At 38.0% G+C, this 15,766-nt stretch overlaps 1 protein-coding gene and 1 long non-coding RNA gene across 3 annotated transcripts in view; one reads left to right on the plus strand and one right to left on the minus strand.

Moving 5' to 3' along the window:
- The window catches only part of LOC131826501 (uncharacterized), a 40,899-nt gene extending 31,174 nt beyond the window's left edge, over positions 1 to 9,725 (minus strand). Inside the window, exons 1-2 of one of the 2 annotated variants that reach the window (XR_009351625.1) lie at positions 9,284 to 9,725; positions 8,909 to 8,954 (exon numbers count right to left, since the gene is read on the minus strand). This is a non-coding gene — a long non-coding RNA (uncharacterized LOC131826501). The other variant, XR_009351624.1, reaches the window with a different exon arrangement.
- The window catches only part of EIF3E (eukaryotic translation initiation factor 3 subunit E), a 45,101-nt gene continuing 39,031 nt past the window's right edge, over positions 9,697 to 15,766 (plus strand). The window contains exons 1-2 of the mRNA XM_059165776.1: positions 9,697 to 9,850; positions 15,399 to 15,513. Of these exons, the coding sequence (XP_059021759.1) occupies positions 9,761 to 9,850; positions 15,399 to 15,513 (205 nt within the window). The 5' untranslated portion in view covers positions 9,697 to 9,760. The remainder of the gene's footprint in view (positions 9,851 to 15,398; positions 15,514 to 15,766) is intronic.

Genomic DNA, 15,766 nt, shown 5'->3' on the forward strand with positions numbered 1-15,766 from the left:
TTAGCTTGTCAACTTTTAGATTCATCCCAATTCTTTCAGATTCCTCTGAAATACTCCCAACTACTGGTAATAGCTACTTGCCTCAAGAATGGGGTAGCCACATTCCAGGTCCTGGTGTTGGAGACAGATAAGAGCAGTGATGGTTCCCTTTGCCTAATATCCTTCACTGTTCTTATTTCAAGTTCTCAGAGTAGAATAGAATTAGCAGTCAATCCAGCTTTATATGAGGTGATAAGTGAAGAAAGAAGGGGATTCAAGTCCTCCAAAGGTGCCTTTTCTCTCTGATACTTTAACGAGGATGACGGCAGGACAGAGGCTTCTGGAAATTCTCACACAGGCATTGGGTGGAATTAGTACATAAGGAGTTGCAAAAAGGTTCCTCCAGTGCAAGAGAATAGGTCAAGAAAAAGTTATCTTCTGCAGATACACACTCCAAGAAGCAGTAATTATTTTCGGGGGGGGAGGGGAAGGCTTAACAACTAGATGCAAGATACGTCTGTGCTTTCAATCTAATTAAACTAGTCCATTAATTCCTCATTTACATTTCTATCATTGCACTAACCACGCTGAAGTATAACTACTGGTTTATGTCCATATGTCCTGTCTACCTATGAGTTCCTTTAAATAGAAACAGCATTTTAGTCTTTTTTTTTTTAAACCCATAGAATCTAGCGCTGTGTCTGGTACAAAATAGGAACAAATGTGTTTTGAATAAATGAACTGGAACTATAACTAAAGAAGGCAGACAGTAAAATGCTATAGGCGGGGTGCCTGGGTGGCTCAGCTGGTTAAGCACCTGCCTTCGGCTCAGGTCATGATCTCTGGGTCCTGGGATGGAGCCCCTCATTGGGCTTCCTGCTTAGCACAGAGTCTGCTTCTCTCTCTCTCTTCCTCGTCCCCTTCCCACTGCTCATTCTCTATTTCTCTCTCTCCCTCAAATAAACAAAATCTTTAAAAAAAAATGCAATAGGCATCTGTATGCAGTATATAAAAGGGGTAACTGGATTACAAATAATGTTATTTAGTGTTATTTATAAATATCCAAGAGAGCTATTAAATAAGAGCTTTTAAATCACAAAAGGATCTTAAAAAATATGTGTCCCCTATAGTAGTGATAGGTATTTATTAAAACTATTCCAAAATATGGCTGAATTTCTTCCAAGAACATGTAGGTCTGGATATCCAGTCTCTACACACATTTATTCATTTCCATAGCAGCTACTGAGTGCTTGTTATGTGCTAGGTACTAAGACAGGAATGCGGACTACAAAGACAGATATTCATGGTCCTTATACTCAAGTCCTTATACACACGTAGTCTTTAGTATAGAAGGAGGAAAAAAAAAAAAAAAACCATGTAAAAATAAAAAAAGTGAGTTAGACTGTTATGGGCTGAGATAAAAGTTTGTTGCCAGTAGAAAGGGTGCAGAGAGACTGATTACTTCAGATATGCCCCGCTAGTGGGAAACACAGAATGGGAAAGATGATGATTCATTGGAGTCTTAAAAAGTGAAAAGTTAGGGGCATCTGGGCAGCTCAGTGGGTTAAAAAGTCTCTGCCTTCGGCTCAGGTCATGATCTCAGGGTTCTGGGATGGAGCCCTGCATCGGGTTCTTTACTTCTCTGCTCGAGAGGGAGCCTGCTTCCCCCTCTCTCTCTACCTGCCTCTATGACTACTTGTGATCTCTGAAAAAAAAATTATATATATATAATATGTATATATTATACATATATATATGTACATATTATATATATGGGGCAGAAAGGCAACTCTTCATTTGGTTAATCTTCATTCATATATATATATGAATGAAGTGAAAAGGTGGACAATGAGGTGGGAGGGGGCAGAAGGGCATTTTAGTTTGAATGACCTGCTGGAGAGAAAGTAATGAAACAATGACATGTCTGATTCCACACAGATTTTAGAAGGTTTTTTTTCCTTATTTCTGTAGAAAGTAGAAGATTCCATTGGGATCTTGATTGGGATTGCATTGAATCTATAGATGGCTTTGGCAGTATTGATATTTTAGCAATATTAATTCTTTTTTTGTTGGGGGAGAAGGCCAGAGGAGAGGGAGAGACTCTTATGCAGGCTCCACATTCTGTGCAAGCCCAACATGGGGCTTGATCTCACGACCCTGAGATTATGACCTGAGTCTAAAGCAAAAGTCGGAAGCTTAACTGAGCCACCTAGATGCCCCAATATTCTTTTATTCTGTCAACATGAGGCACATTTCCATTTATTTGTATCTTCTTTGATTTCTTTCACCAATGTCCTATAGTTTTCAGAGTAGTGATTTTTCACCTTGTTGGTTAAATTTACTCCTGAGTATTTTATTTTTGATGCTACTGTCAATGTGATTGATTTCTTTCTTTTCTGAAAAATTTGTTGTTAGTGTATAGGAACACTACTGATTTTTATGTTAATTTTGTATCTTGCAACTTTACTGAATTCACTGATTAGACCTTAGAGTTTTGGGTTGAGTCTTAGGGATTTTCTCTATATAAAACCATGTCATCTGCAAAGAGAGACAATTTTACTTCTTCCTTTCCAATTGATATCTATTATTTCTTTTCCTTGCTTGATTGCTCTAGGTAGAACTTCCAGGACTATGTTGAATAGGAGTGGTGAGAGTGGACACACGTCTTGTTCCTGATCTGAGAGGAAAAGCTTTCAGCCTTTCACCACTTTGATGTTAGTTCTCAGCTTGTCATGCATGCCCTTTCTTATACTGAGATGTGCTCCTCTATAGCAAAATTATTAAGAGCTTTTATCATAAATAGTTGTTGAATTTTGTCAAATAATTATATTGGAAAAAAAAAGACTTAAAAAACACTTAGATGTGGATGTGTAATACACACACTTTGCCTATTGAGATGATAAGATTATTTTTTCATTCTATTAGTGTGCTGTATCACACTGATTGGCTTGCATATGTTGGACCATCCTTGCATCCTAGGGATAAATCCCACTGAGCATAGTGAATGATCCTTTTAATGTACTGCCGAATTCAGTTTGCTAGTATTTTTTGAGAGTATTTCCATCTATGTTGGCCTGTAGTTTTCTTTTCTTGTCATATCCTTTTCTGGTTCTGTTATCAGGATAACACTGGCCTCATAAAATGAGTTTGGGAGTGTTCCTTCCTCTTTGCTATTTTGGAAACATTGGTGTTAATTCTTATTTAAATAGTAAAAATCACCAGTGAAACCACTCGGTCCTGGGCTTCTCTTCATTGGGAGATTTTTTGTTACTGATTCAATCTCCTTACAAGTAATTGTCTATTCAGATTTTCTGTTTCTTCCTGATTCAGTCTTGATAAGCTGTATGTTTCTAAGAATTTGTTTTCCATTTCCTGTAGGTTGTCCAGTTTGTTTGTGTTTAGGTGTTCTAGAAGCCTCTTATGATCCTTAGTGTTTCTGCTGTACCAGTTGTGATGTCTTTTTCATTTATAATTTTGTTGATCTGCATCCCTTGTTTTTGTTCGTTGGTTAGGCTAGCTAGAGTTAACAATTTTGTTTATCTTTTCAAAGAAACAACTCTTCATTTGGTTAATCTTTTTATTAATGTTTGTTCTTGACTTCATTTATTTTTGTTCTGTTCTTTATTATTATTTTTTTTATATACTAACTTTGGGCTTGTTCTTCTTTAGTTCCTTTCGGTGTAGGGTTAGGTTGTTTATTTGGGATCTTTCTTGCTTCTCAATGTAGAAAAACAATAAACTTGGTGGTTTGAGCAGAACTTAGCATGGAAAGGCACAAGGTTCTAAAGACATAAGTTTCTAAAGAACTTGATATAGTAAGCTAAGAAGTTTTGACTTTTACTATATGAAATAGGAAGTGCGAAGTGCATTAGTGTATTAGGGCTGCCGTAACAAAGTACCACAGATTGGGTGGCTTAATAACAGGCTAGAAGTCCAAATTCAAGGTGTTGGCAGAGTTCTTTAAAGGCCTCTCTTCTTGATTTGTAGATGGCCATTTTCTCTCTGTCTCTTCACTTGGTCTTTCCTCTGTATATGTATGTATCTTACTCTCCTTGTCTTATGTGGACATGAGTCATGTTTGATTAGGGTTTACCAAATCACCTAATTTTAATTTAATTATCCCCTTTAATTGTTATTTTTAAATTTATTTTTTAATTAATTAATTAATTTATTAAGGAGAGAGAGAGTATGTGTGTGTGTGCTGAGCAGGAAGCCAGCCACAGCACTAGACTCCAGGACCCTGGGATCATGACCTGAACTGAAGGCAGATGCTTAACCAACTGAGCCATCCAGGTGCCCTAATGACTCGTTTTAAAGACCCTATCTCTAAATACAGTTACATTCTAAGCTGCAATGGGTTAGGACTTCAACATATGAATTTTGATAGTTGGGGGGCAGAATTCAGTTCATAGCAAAGTTAGATGTATATTTATGTCATCCAGACAGTAGAGGGAGGACAGGTTAGGTAAGTGCAGGATCTGGGGCAATGAGAACCTCTGAAAGACTTTCCAGTAATCTATACACGAGATGATCAGGGACTGAACTAGAAAGGCAGAGGAAGAGGATGTGTTCAAGGGAGTTTTGAAAAGAGTTATCAGGAAAACTGGTCTGCAAGCTAGAATTCAAACTTAATAGCAAAATCCTCAGTGCCCTTGACATTTTTGCCAAGATCCCTTAATGCAGACTCGTGTTCTGCCATTCAACATCACACATAGCACCCTCTAGGCATAAAGACCTTTCCAATGTGATCTTTGATCACGTTAAGCTTTTTTTCAAGGCCAAGCCTATGTTCCTGCTTAACTCTCTGTCTGAAACATTCTTTCCTCTTTTCTTAGCTACATCTATTCAGGTAGAGGTAGTCAAACACTACCTTCCCAATGAAGCTCCAACTTCCTCTGGCAGCAAATCATTCCCTCCCTTGGACCCCCAAGAGCCCTTTGTGCATGGACTCTCTCACACTATGCCAAGATTATTTTACATTTTGCACACCTGCTACCACCCATTAACTGTAAGCTCCATGTGGGCTGAGATTGGTTTCTTTTTTTTGTTTCCCTGGACTTGGTAAAAGCCAATGGAAAGTATTTAATCAATATCCTATAAATGAATGACAATCAAATACCCCTGTGAGGTATTGCCTGTTCTTCTGTAATATCTCTTTTTATCTAAAACACTAGGAAGGAAATAAAGCAAGAAAGTCAGATTTTCCATATTTGGGGCTAAATCTCTTATAAAAAGAAACAAGATATTTTCATAAACCAGCAAGGAAAATTCCAGGGGAAAAGCCAGGCAAATCAACAGAGTTTCCAATCTGTCACCACTTTAATCCAACTTGTAAATCACTTCTAGTTTAATTTTAAAGGACAAAACAACACTGTCTTCATTTTTTTTTAACCTTTTTTTTTTTTTTTTTTTTTTTTTTTTAAATTTAAGAACTTAATGAGTGGCTCCCATTTCCTATCTGATCAAATCCAAGTTTCCCAGTCTGGTTTTAAAGACCTCCTATAGTCTGGCTGCATTTCACTATCTAATCCACGGTCCACACAACTGTCAGAATTATTTTCCTGAAACACAGAATTATTCATTTTCATACTCAAAAATACTTTAAGCTTCCTCATGACCTCAGATAAATTTCAGATTCCTCATATAAGCTTTCTACTATTTGACCCCTGTCTTATTTTCTGGCATATCCTCCCCTAGTCTTCAATCTTCAGCTACCTTCCCAAGCAGTCTTTTTGAAATATTTCTGCCATTTTCCTGTTTTTCTTTCTCTACATACAAGTTCAAATTGTTCCTCAATCACCTTCAAGGCTCTCTTCCATAGCTGTTGTAAAAATTCAGCAGTCCAAATACAAAAGATATCCATCCCACCAAGATTTCTCCATTCTCTCGACTCCCATTGAGAATCAGTCTCTGGGATCAGCCTGATTGGGATCCATGATCTTTTCATATTCCCTACAGTTTCTGCTAACACTCTATCCTTCCATTACGGTTATATACAGAACTATTATATCATTTCAATCAGTATGCACACAACTTTTAAGACACCCTCCCTAGACTGCACATCTATAGCTCTATTTCATTGCCTTCCTTTCTAGTAAAATCCCTCAAAGGATATGTTTATATATGTTGTTTCACTTTTTCTCCCATCTTTTGAGCTTGCACAAAGTAACTTTCATCTGCTACTCACTGTAACTGCTTTTATCAAGATCAACAATAACCTGCATATTTCTGAAAGCCAAAGGACAATACTCAGTTGTCTTCTTGAACCAACAGCACCAATTGACATAGTTCTCTTTGCTGCTTGAACCACTCTCTTCCTTTGGGGCCTGGGACACCACTTTCTTGCTTTTCCTCTTCTCCCCACCACCTGCTGGCCCATCCTTCTCTAGCTTTTTTACTTGACTTAAGTTGTCCCAACCTTTATAAATTGAAATGCCTAAGATTTAGCCTTCCTTCCAAACACTCTCATACTCTGATCTTGTCCAGTCACGTTTATAAATTTCACCAATAGGTTAACAAGATCTAGTTTTCTGTCTCCAGCTTTTTTTACCTATCTCCTAAATTCCAGATTCCTATACACCACGGCCTAATCAGTTGTATTTAGATGTCTAATAGGCATCCAAAACATAGTATGTCCAAAACTAAACTCTTGACTTCTCTCCTCTAAGACATGCCTCTCTCACACCCTTCCTCATTTTAGTAAATGGCCTCTCAGTTCTTCTAGACCTTGGTGTCATCTATGACCCTCCTTTTTCTCATCTAATCCATTAGCAAATTTTGATAGCTCTGCATTTAAAGATTTTATTTATTTATTTGACTGATAGCTCTGCATTTAAAATATATTCAGAATTTTGTTACTGTGCACAACTTTTTCAATGTTATCACTCTTGTCTAAGCCACCATCATCTCGTGCTTGAATTATTTCAATAGTCTCTTAACTGGTTTCTCTCTATATATGCATTCAGTTTTGCTTTGGTACTTTTATATTTAATATTCCTTTACCTGGAATCTTTCTCCTCTAGAGAGCCACAGGTTCCCTACTTCCTTCAGGTCTCTTTTCACATTCTACTTTACCAGAGAGGCCTTCCCTAATCACATTATATAAACTGGAAGTCTTTCTCCACAATTATCTAACTTCTGCCTTGCATACTGTTCTTCATAGTATTCATCACCACTGGACAAAGTATGTATTTATCTGTTTGTATCCATCTCCTCCCCTTTGAATATAAACTTCTTTAGAGAAGGTGCTCTGTTTTTATATTCCCAGGGCCTAGAACATTGTATTTGATTTATACAGAATGAATAAATAATTGCCACCTATTGGTTTGAAAGCTCCTATATAGCTTTTACTGCTTATATATTCCCATTAATACCTTTCACATGGTAAAATTTCAAAATGTTAATCAAACTGAATTGCATCTTATTTCTCTCTACTTTTCAAAAATGTCCTCTTTCCTTTTTTGGCAAGTTTCCATACTGTACCTGCTTGCTTTCTTCTTCTGCTCCAGCTCACTTCTGCTGGAAGCCTTGGCTGCTATTTCTTTAACTTCCTCTTTTTCTGTCTATATTCTATTACAACTTTACTTTCTGGGCTTCCAAGAAACTTTGTACCTAATTTATAATTTAAATTTTATCATGTAAGTATGTATGCATGGGCAAAAGCATAATATATATAAGGTTATGTATTGTCCATGGTTTTAGGCATCCACTAGGGGTCTTGGAACGTACCTGCTATGGATAAGGGGGGAAGGTCTACTGTACAAGGTTACATGCATGGTAAGTGGTAACAACTATATCAACTGATAAGAATAGTATCTCAATTTGTATACTACAGATCACCACTTGGATATCTAATAGGGATCTTATTCTGTCTGAAACAGAATTCCTGATTTTAGCACCCATACCTATTCCTTTATCATTCTCCCCTCATCTACGAGTGGGAACCCAGTTTCTTATGCCCAAAGTCTAGGAATTTTTTTTAACTGAAACTTCATTCTGAGATAGTAGATTCACAGGCATTTGTAAGATCCTGCGTATCCTTTATGCAATTTCCCCCAGTGTTAACATCTTGCAAAATGATAGTACAGTCTGGCAGTTCCATAGTAGCCAAAAGAGAGAACAACCCAAATGTCCACTAGTGGATGAATGGGTAAACCGTATGCAGTATAGCCATATAATATTATTTGGCCAGGAAAAGAAATGAAATGCTACAACTTGAATGAATTTTGAAAATATTATGCAAAGTGAAAAAAGTCAGACAAGGACACATATATGATTCCATTCATATGAAGGTCCTAAATAGGGAAGTCTATACAGAAGAAAAATAGTGTTGCTTAGAGCTGGGGCAGAGTGAACAATAAGAGATGAGATGAAGATGAGGTCAGTGCAAGATAACAAGGCCTGGATAGTCTCGAGCATATTTAAGTTTTAAAAGTCATGCTGGCTGCTTTTTGAGAATAAATCACAGGTGGAAAAGAGGGGAAGCAAGGTAATTAGTGAAGAAGCTACTCTAAAAATCAATGCAAGACAGGATGATGGTTTGACTAGGGACTTTGGAACTGGTGTGTGAACTGATTGGCTCCAGATATGCTTCAGATGTTAAAGCCAAAGGGTTTGTTGGTGAATTCAGTGCACAGTGTAACAGAAAGAAAAATGTCAAAGATGACTCCAAGGTTTTGGGTATGAGCAACTGGACAGATGGAACTAGCATTCACTGAGATGGAGAAGAGTACAAAAATAGCAGGTTTTGATGACCTACATGGGGGAGTTTGGTTTTGGACATGTTAATATTGAGATATTGAGTAGCCTGCTAGATATATGTTCCTCTGCGGTTAATATTCTGTATTGGCTTATAATTTGGAAGTTGTCAATGTACAAACTACACTTAAAGCCCCCAGGTAAAATGATATCACCGAGGGTATTGACTTACATAGAGAAGAGGTCCAAGAGCCTGAGGCAGTCCAAAATGAAGAGGCCTGAAAGATGAAAACGGACTAGCAAAGAAGACTTCAGAGCACTTAAAATAAAATCCATGCTCCTTACCTTAATCATGACCTGGCCCTTCTCAACGTCTTTCATCTCACAGGATATTTAGCTTTTGGAATATACCAAGTCCTTTCCTGTCTCGTGACCTTTTTGTTTGCTAAGCCATCCACCAGCCCTGGTTTTACCCTGGCTCCAGTTTAGCCGCTTCTTTCTGCCACTACAGCTCTCAGTTAAATGGTTATTCTGTTTTTTCCTCTAACCAGCCCTCCCTATTTAAATAGGCCCAGCCCGACCACCCCCACCCAATGATGGCTCTTACCATAATCGATAAGTACTTAACTTGTTTCCCGCCTAGAAACCCGTCCACCTTAATTTAACGAAAGATTAAAAAACGATCACTATATGCTAAATAAAACCTCAAGAATTCCTTCTACGCAACTTTCCGGAGAGCAAGGGCTTCGTTATCTCGTCTTCTGCCGCATCCCAAAGTAACGGACTATCCCTTAGCAGTCAATTGTCAGATTTTTGCAAAATTTATTAGCCGAACGGAGAGTAGGAACCGGCAAACTTGCAAACAGAAGAACTAGCGCCCGCGGCTCCGCCCAATCCCAGAGTTGCCCAAAGGAAGGGAGGATCCGCACGCATGCGCCGTTGTTCTCTGAGCGCTTCGGGCTGAACCCCACCCCTGACCCTTAGCTTGTTTAACCACTGCGCCTGCGCAACACGGACCTGTTTGTTCTTTTGTCGGCGCTGTCAATAAAGTTTTAGTGGGCAGACTCCCTTTTTACTTGGCAAGATGGCGGAGTACGACTTGACCACTCGGATCGCGCACTTTTTGGATCGGCACCTAGTCTTTCCGTTGCTCGAGTTTCTCTCCGTAAAAGAGGTGAGGGGGACTTTGACCGCGAGGAAGGCGTGGGAGCGTATGAGGCGCGGGGCGAGGCCTAGAGGCTGTGGCGATAGCCGTAGGCCTGATACACGTGTGAGGCGGCCGCGAGTTTGGTCCTGCGTTCGGGAGTAAGGATCGGCCGGTAATTTAGCATCGTCCCAGTTAATTAGCACTGCAGAATTTGGTTGTGATGAGAAGTGAGGGGACAGCAGGCAACTTAGGGGAGGAAGAGGTCTCTGCTTCTCTGCTGGAGGTGACAGTGCCAGAGGGACTTCCGCGTCAGTTCCTCTCGCAAGTTGACCAACCATTCGCCGCTTCCCTGCAGTAACGCTTGCTTCAAGAAGCAAATCGGAATGTTACAGATCCTGTTTGCTCTTTCGAGAACTGTGGGAAGGGTGTGCTTGGCTTTGTTTTTGTTTGCCGATCTTTGGAATAATTTTCTTACACTGAAATACCTAGTATTTTAATTTACATTAAGTTGAATTCTTCGCAGAGAGTTTTCCTGGTTTTTCGGCAAGTAGCCACTTCCTAGAAGCGTGCCATATTTTGTCGGATGGGGACGCCTCCGCCACCCCCCTCCCCCCGCCAAAAAGGAAAAAGAAAACCAACAACCCTGGACATTTTTTTTTTTTTTTAATTTAAAAGTGGTCTTCCGGTGTATACAGACTTCGAGTAACATGAAGGTTAACTTTCATTTAGCTACTCAAGATACCTAGAATTAGCCTGTGATTCTGGTACCTCATTTCAAAACGTCTAAATCCTGAAAGTTTTGAAATACTGGGCTTAGTTATACCTTGAATTTGTTAGGAAGTTGGCACGTTTTAGTAATTATAATAATGTTACTGTGTTGAAGGGACTCGATTATTGGCCAGAAAAGTAAATGAATTCTGTATCTGAAAACGAGCTACAACATAAGCCTACTTAGGGAACTCTAAATTTGGGGAGTGGATTTATGGCTCAACAGTAAAACAGAAAATCTCTGCAAATAAACATTAAATTGTTGTGATAACGTCAGATCTTCCTGGAAGTTAACTGTTCATTAGACAGGTTTAATCCTCAAATTTATCTGCTCCTTTTCTAAACACATAACGGGATTCTAAAGTTGTGATATTAGGGAACAAGCAAAGTTTATTTTCAATAAATTTCAGGAATGTAAAAATAAAGCAATATAGGGGCGCCTGGGTGGCTCAGTGGGTTAAGCCGCTGCCTTCGGCTCCGGGCATGATCTCAGGGTCCTGGGATCAAGTCCCGAAACGGGCTTTCTGCTCAGCAGGGAGCCTGCTTCCCCCTCTCTCTCTGCCTGCCTCTCCATCTACTTGTGATTTCTCTCTGTCAAAAAAAAAAAAAAAAAAAAAAATCTTTAAAAATAAAGCAATATAAAGCTTTGTCATGAGAGGTTCTTTTTGTTTTGTTTTATTTTTTAATTTCTCCTTACGTAGGATGTACTTATATCTGTATTTTAGAGCTTGCATAAATTGCATAAAACAGTACATTCTGCCTTTTTTCCTTTTTTGGATATGTGAGGATAATTCACCAAAGATCAAGGAATAGAAAAATTCCATATTTGAAATCCTTTATCAGCTACTTGTAGAAATGCTTCTAAATCAGCCAAAGTTCATATTCTTGTACTGTGTTCTTTACACTTTTGTCTTACAAGGCAGATACATAACAGGAAGGAATATGTGAGTGTAAATTAGGTTTTCATAGGGTAAGACCAAAACTATGAAGAGCAGCTGAGAAAATAACTGCTCAGTACTTGCCTCTTTGTAGATAATGTTGGTAAAATGGCTGAAATACACCCAAAAGGAAGACAGGTTTACTTAGCAGTTACTAAGTATAGGCCTGTCATGGAGTTGTGTTAAATCCAGGGTAAAACCCAGACATCTCACCACTGAAAAACTTACCTATCCTTTAGAGGAGATAAAGGTCTATAATTACATATGGGGGGGGGTCAGAAGTAGGGGCAGAGTGCTATCAAAATTGGAGATTCTATTCGGTGGGCAAAAAGGACTTTGAGGATAGGTTTTAAGTTGAGTTTTAGATGGTTAGGATGGAGACAGCGATCATGATTCCTAATAGTAACAATTTGGTATATTTGTAATTTGCTGGATAATGTAAGCTCTATGAGAGCAGGATCTTTGTTGTGTTTTCTGTTGTGTCCTTAGCTGTAAAATCGAGGGGCATGAAGACTTTTAATGATTATTTAATATCTCTACTTCAGAGCTGTTTTTTATTTTAAGAAAGCCTGTCTCGGGGCGCCTGAGTGGCTCAGTGGGTTAAGGCCTCTGCCTTCGGCTCAGGTCATGATCCCAGGGTCCTGGGATGGAGCCCCGCATCGGGCTCTCTGCTCTGCAGGGTGCCTGCTTCCTCCTCTCTCTCTCTGCCTCTCTGCCTACTTATGATCTCTGTCAAATAAATAAATAAAATCTTAAAAAAAAAAAAAAAAAGCCTGTCTCATGCGTAAAGTGTTGATACTGCCACAAATCTTATGGGGTTAGAAAAATTACATGAGATAATTCATATAAAGCACTTAGCCCTCTGGGACAAAGTGAGTATTCCTGAATATTTTCCATTAGGAAGCTAGGCCATCCTGTGTGAGAGTAGAGTGAGATAAGGAATGGAAATGGGGACTGAGAAAACTGACCAAAGTATAAGGATTGGGAAGTGTGGATGGCCCAACTGAGATTGAAAATTATACATTTGTAGGAGTTGGTGACAGTCACTCTGTGAGTGATAGGAGCAGTGGAAGATTATTTAAGGAGTGTAGAAATGTTTGGAGGTAGACTTACATGTCATTTAGAAATTGCTTATTAGCAGAGAAAAGCACAGATGTGATTAAATAGCATTATTGCCTGTTTCTGAAACATTTTATAGTCGTCCCTAGCCAGAACGTAGAAGACAGACAACTTTTTTCCAGAAATAAAGATGGACATTGAATTGTATTTAGTTGGAGAAAATGGATGGAGTCAATGATAGTACTAATGAGAAGATCTTTGAAATAGCTAAAAATGGATCTAATGTAGTAAATGACAACCAAAAAGGGAGATATAAAAATTAAAAAGAACAGAGGGTATAATGAAGCATTTTAATGGTAATGGTGAAAGAGATGATGAATTTAAGTTGAAATCTTGGAGATGAGGTACTAAATGGAAGTTGTGAAAAGTTGTGGGAAATTTTAAGACTTGAGTTTCTCAGGAGTCATCAGTATGGATGTTGGATTTGTAGAGGATGACAGCAGGAAGAAATGTCAAAAGAATAATATTTTTTTAATTTTTAAAGATTTTATTTATTTGACAGAGAACAAAGATCACAAGTACGCAAAGCAGCAGGCAGAGGGAGAGGGAGAAGCAGGCTCCCTGCTAAGCAGAGAGCCCCATGTGGAGCTTGATCCCAGGACCCTGGGATCATGACCTGAGCCGAAGGCAGACGTTTAACTGAGTGAGCCACCTAGGTGCCCCTAAAAATAATTTTTAACTGATGAACATTTGCAAACAGTTTCAATTATAGAACACTAACTTTGTACCCCGATTAAGTGAAATAATTCCCACCCCACCCCCCAATTTCATACTTCCATGAGTAGATCTCTTTTACAAAAAAGTTTAGTCCATTATTTTTTGCTTCAAAAAGAAAAGGAATTGTGAAAACTTTTATAGTACTTATACTATCTTGTTTTTGTTTTTGTTTTTGTTTTAAAGACTTGTTTATTTTAGAGAGAGAGCTTGCAAGAGAACAGTTGTAATGGGGAGGGCAGAGTCAGAGGGAGAGAGAAAATCTCAGACTCCCTGTTGAGTGTAGAACCCCATGTGGAGCTCTATCCCAGAACCTTGAGATAATGACCTGAGCTGAAACCATGAGTCCATTTGCTCAACTGACCACCCAGGTGCCCCTAGTTTCCTAGATTCTTGCCTCTTAGCTTAAAAGTCTAGAATATTTACTGTCTGCCCTCTACAGAGTATGTGTGGGTATAAGGCAGAATTTAGGGAAGGTGATATAAGCAGCTACTGTTTTAAGAGGCCAGTAAGATCTGATGGCTGAGGAGCAGGGTTTTGAATCTATAATAGATAAGAGACAATACAAATTAAAAGCTATTAATGGAGTGGCAAGAAGAGGTTGGCATGCTAGGGAAAGATGTTTTCACAAGATTAGGTTTCTATAGGGTACACTGAAAGGAAGCCTCGATTTTTTTTTTTAAGTAAACTTTTTAATCAAATATAGCATTCATACAGAACAGTGCCAAATACAAGCACCGTTTTTCAAAGTGAACCCACTTACATGACCACCATCCAGACCAATAAATGAAACATTACAAATATCCTAAAAACCTTCCCCTGATCCCTCTTGGTCACTACTCACACCTCCCAATGGTAAGCGCTAGTCTGATCTAGAATCGTTTTTGCCTGGTTTTGATTTTATGTATATGAAATTAAGCATTGTACTGCTTTGTATGACTTACTTTATTCAACATTGTGAGAGTCATCCAAGTTGGTAGGATAACTGTAGTTCTTTGATTTGAATGCTGAATGTTAATCTGTTATAGGAGTATATTACAGTTTAACCATTCTAATGTTTATAAACTTGGCTCTTACAAGTAGTACTGCCATGAACATTCTTGGAAATGTCCTTTGAATATTTGCACCCATTTCTCTTGGGTATCAAGGAGCAGAATTACTGGATCAAAAAGTATTTTTGATTTTAGAAGATGAAAACAGTTTTCCAAAGCAGTTGTACTTCTGCCAGAAGAGTAAATGTTCAGTTACTCTAAATCTACACCAACACTGGTATTGCAATTTTTTTTGGTTTGTGCTTTTAATGTGGCTTAATTTGCATTTTCTGTACAATGAACGAAGTTGAGATATTTGGTGTTTGTTGGCTATTTGGTTATATTCTTGTAAAATGGCTATTAAAATTTTATAGCTATTTTCAGTTCTCTCTTTTCTTACTATTTTATTTGTTGGAGTTCTTTGTAGAGTTTGGAAGATTCAGTTTTGATCTCGTGGCTGTACTATTGGATCACCTTGATCTTTTTACAGGCTTGAAATGTGGAATCTTCCTACATTTTTCTTTCCTTGACAAAATTGGATTTAATATGCAAATCTTTTGCTGAAGCTTTATCCTGATGACTGCGTATTTTTAAAAAAAATTTTTTTTTTAAATTTTGGTTACTATCTCCTTGAATACTATTAGATAGGATCCTTACATATTGCTCATTGCCCTAAACTTCACATTTACGTAAGTTTACGTAAGTTTGCTAGTGTATCTATTTGGTCCTAGTTCTGTTTTAGTGGTATGGATGGGGAAGGATTATAAAGGATTCAAATGAATTAGTGAAAAATATATGTGGGTAGACAAAAGGCCACCCCAAGGAGAGATGAGTACCTATCATGTGGATGTGAGATGGTGAGAAAATAAAAAAATTTAGTTGATTCCTAATTACTTGGTGTGGCAAGAAAACAACTACATGTGCCTGTCGGTGGAGTTGGTGTGGTTTATCAGTTTGTTTGGGAGAAATTCGGCATACTCATTAGAACGTAATTTTCTCTTGCAGATATATAATGAAAAAGAATTATTACAAGGGAAATTGGATCTCCTTAGTGATACCAACATGGTAGACTTTGCTATGGATGTATACAAAAACCTTTATTCTGATGATATTCCACATGGTAAGTTTTGTCAGCTTCTCTCATGAACTGAGGATATGTGTTAAAGTTTTATGATTTATAAAAGAGCTTTAGTCAAAAGTCTTTAATAAACTATTTGAATGTTTAAAAGTTCTGTGAATGAAAGTTAACGTGAAGGTTACATGTCATCTAAAGTATATTATTTTCTCATTACAAAAGGTATGAAACTTCTTTAAAAGAACACGTGATTTTCAAATATGTTCAGTTCATAGTATGTAACATCAGAATTGGGCTT

This window comes from Mustela lutreola, chromosome 3 (genome assembly GCF_030435805.1).
Source record: "Mustela lutreola isolate mMusLut2 chromosome 3, mMusLut2.pri, whole genome shotgun sequence".
Taxonomy (NCBI): Eukaryota; Metazoa; Chordata; class Mammalia; order Carnivora; family Mustelidae; genus Mustela; species Mustela lutreola.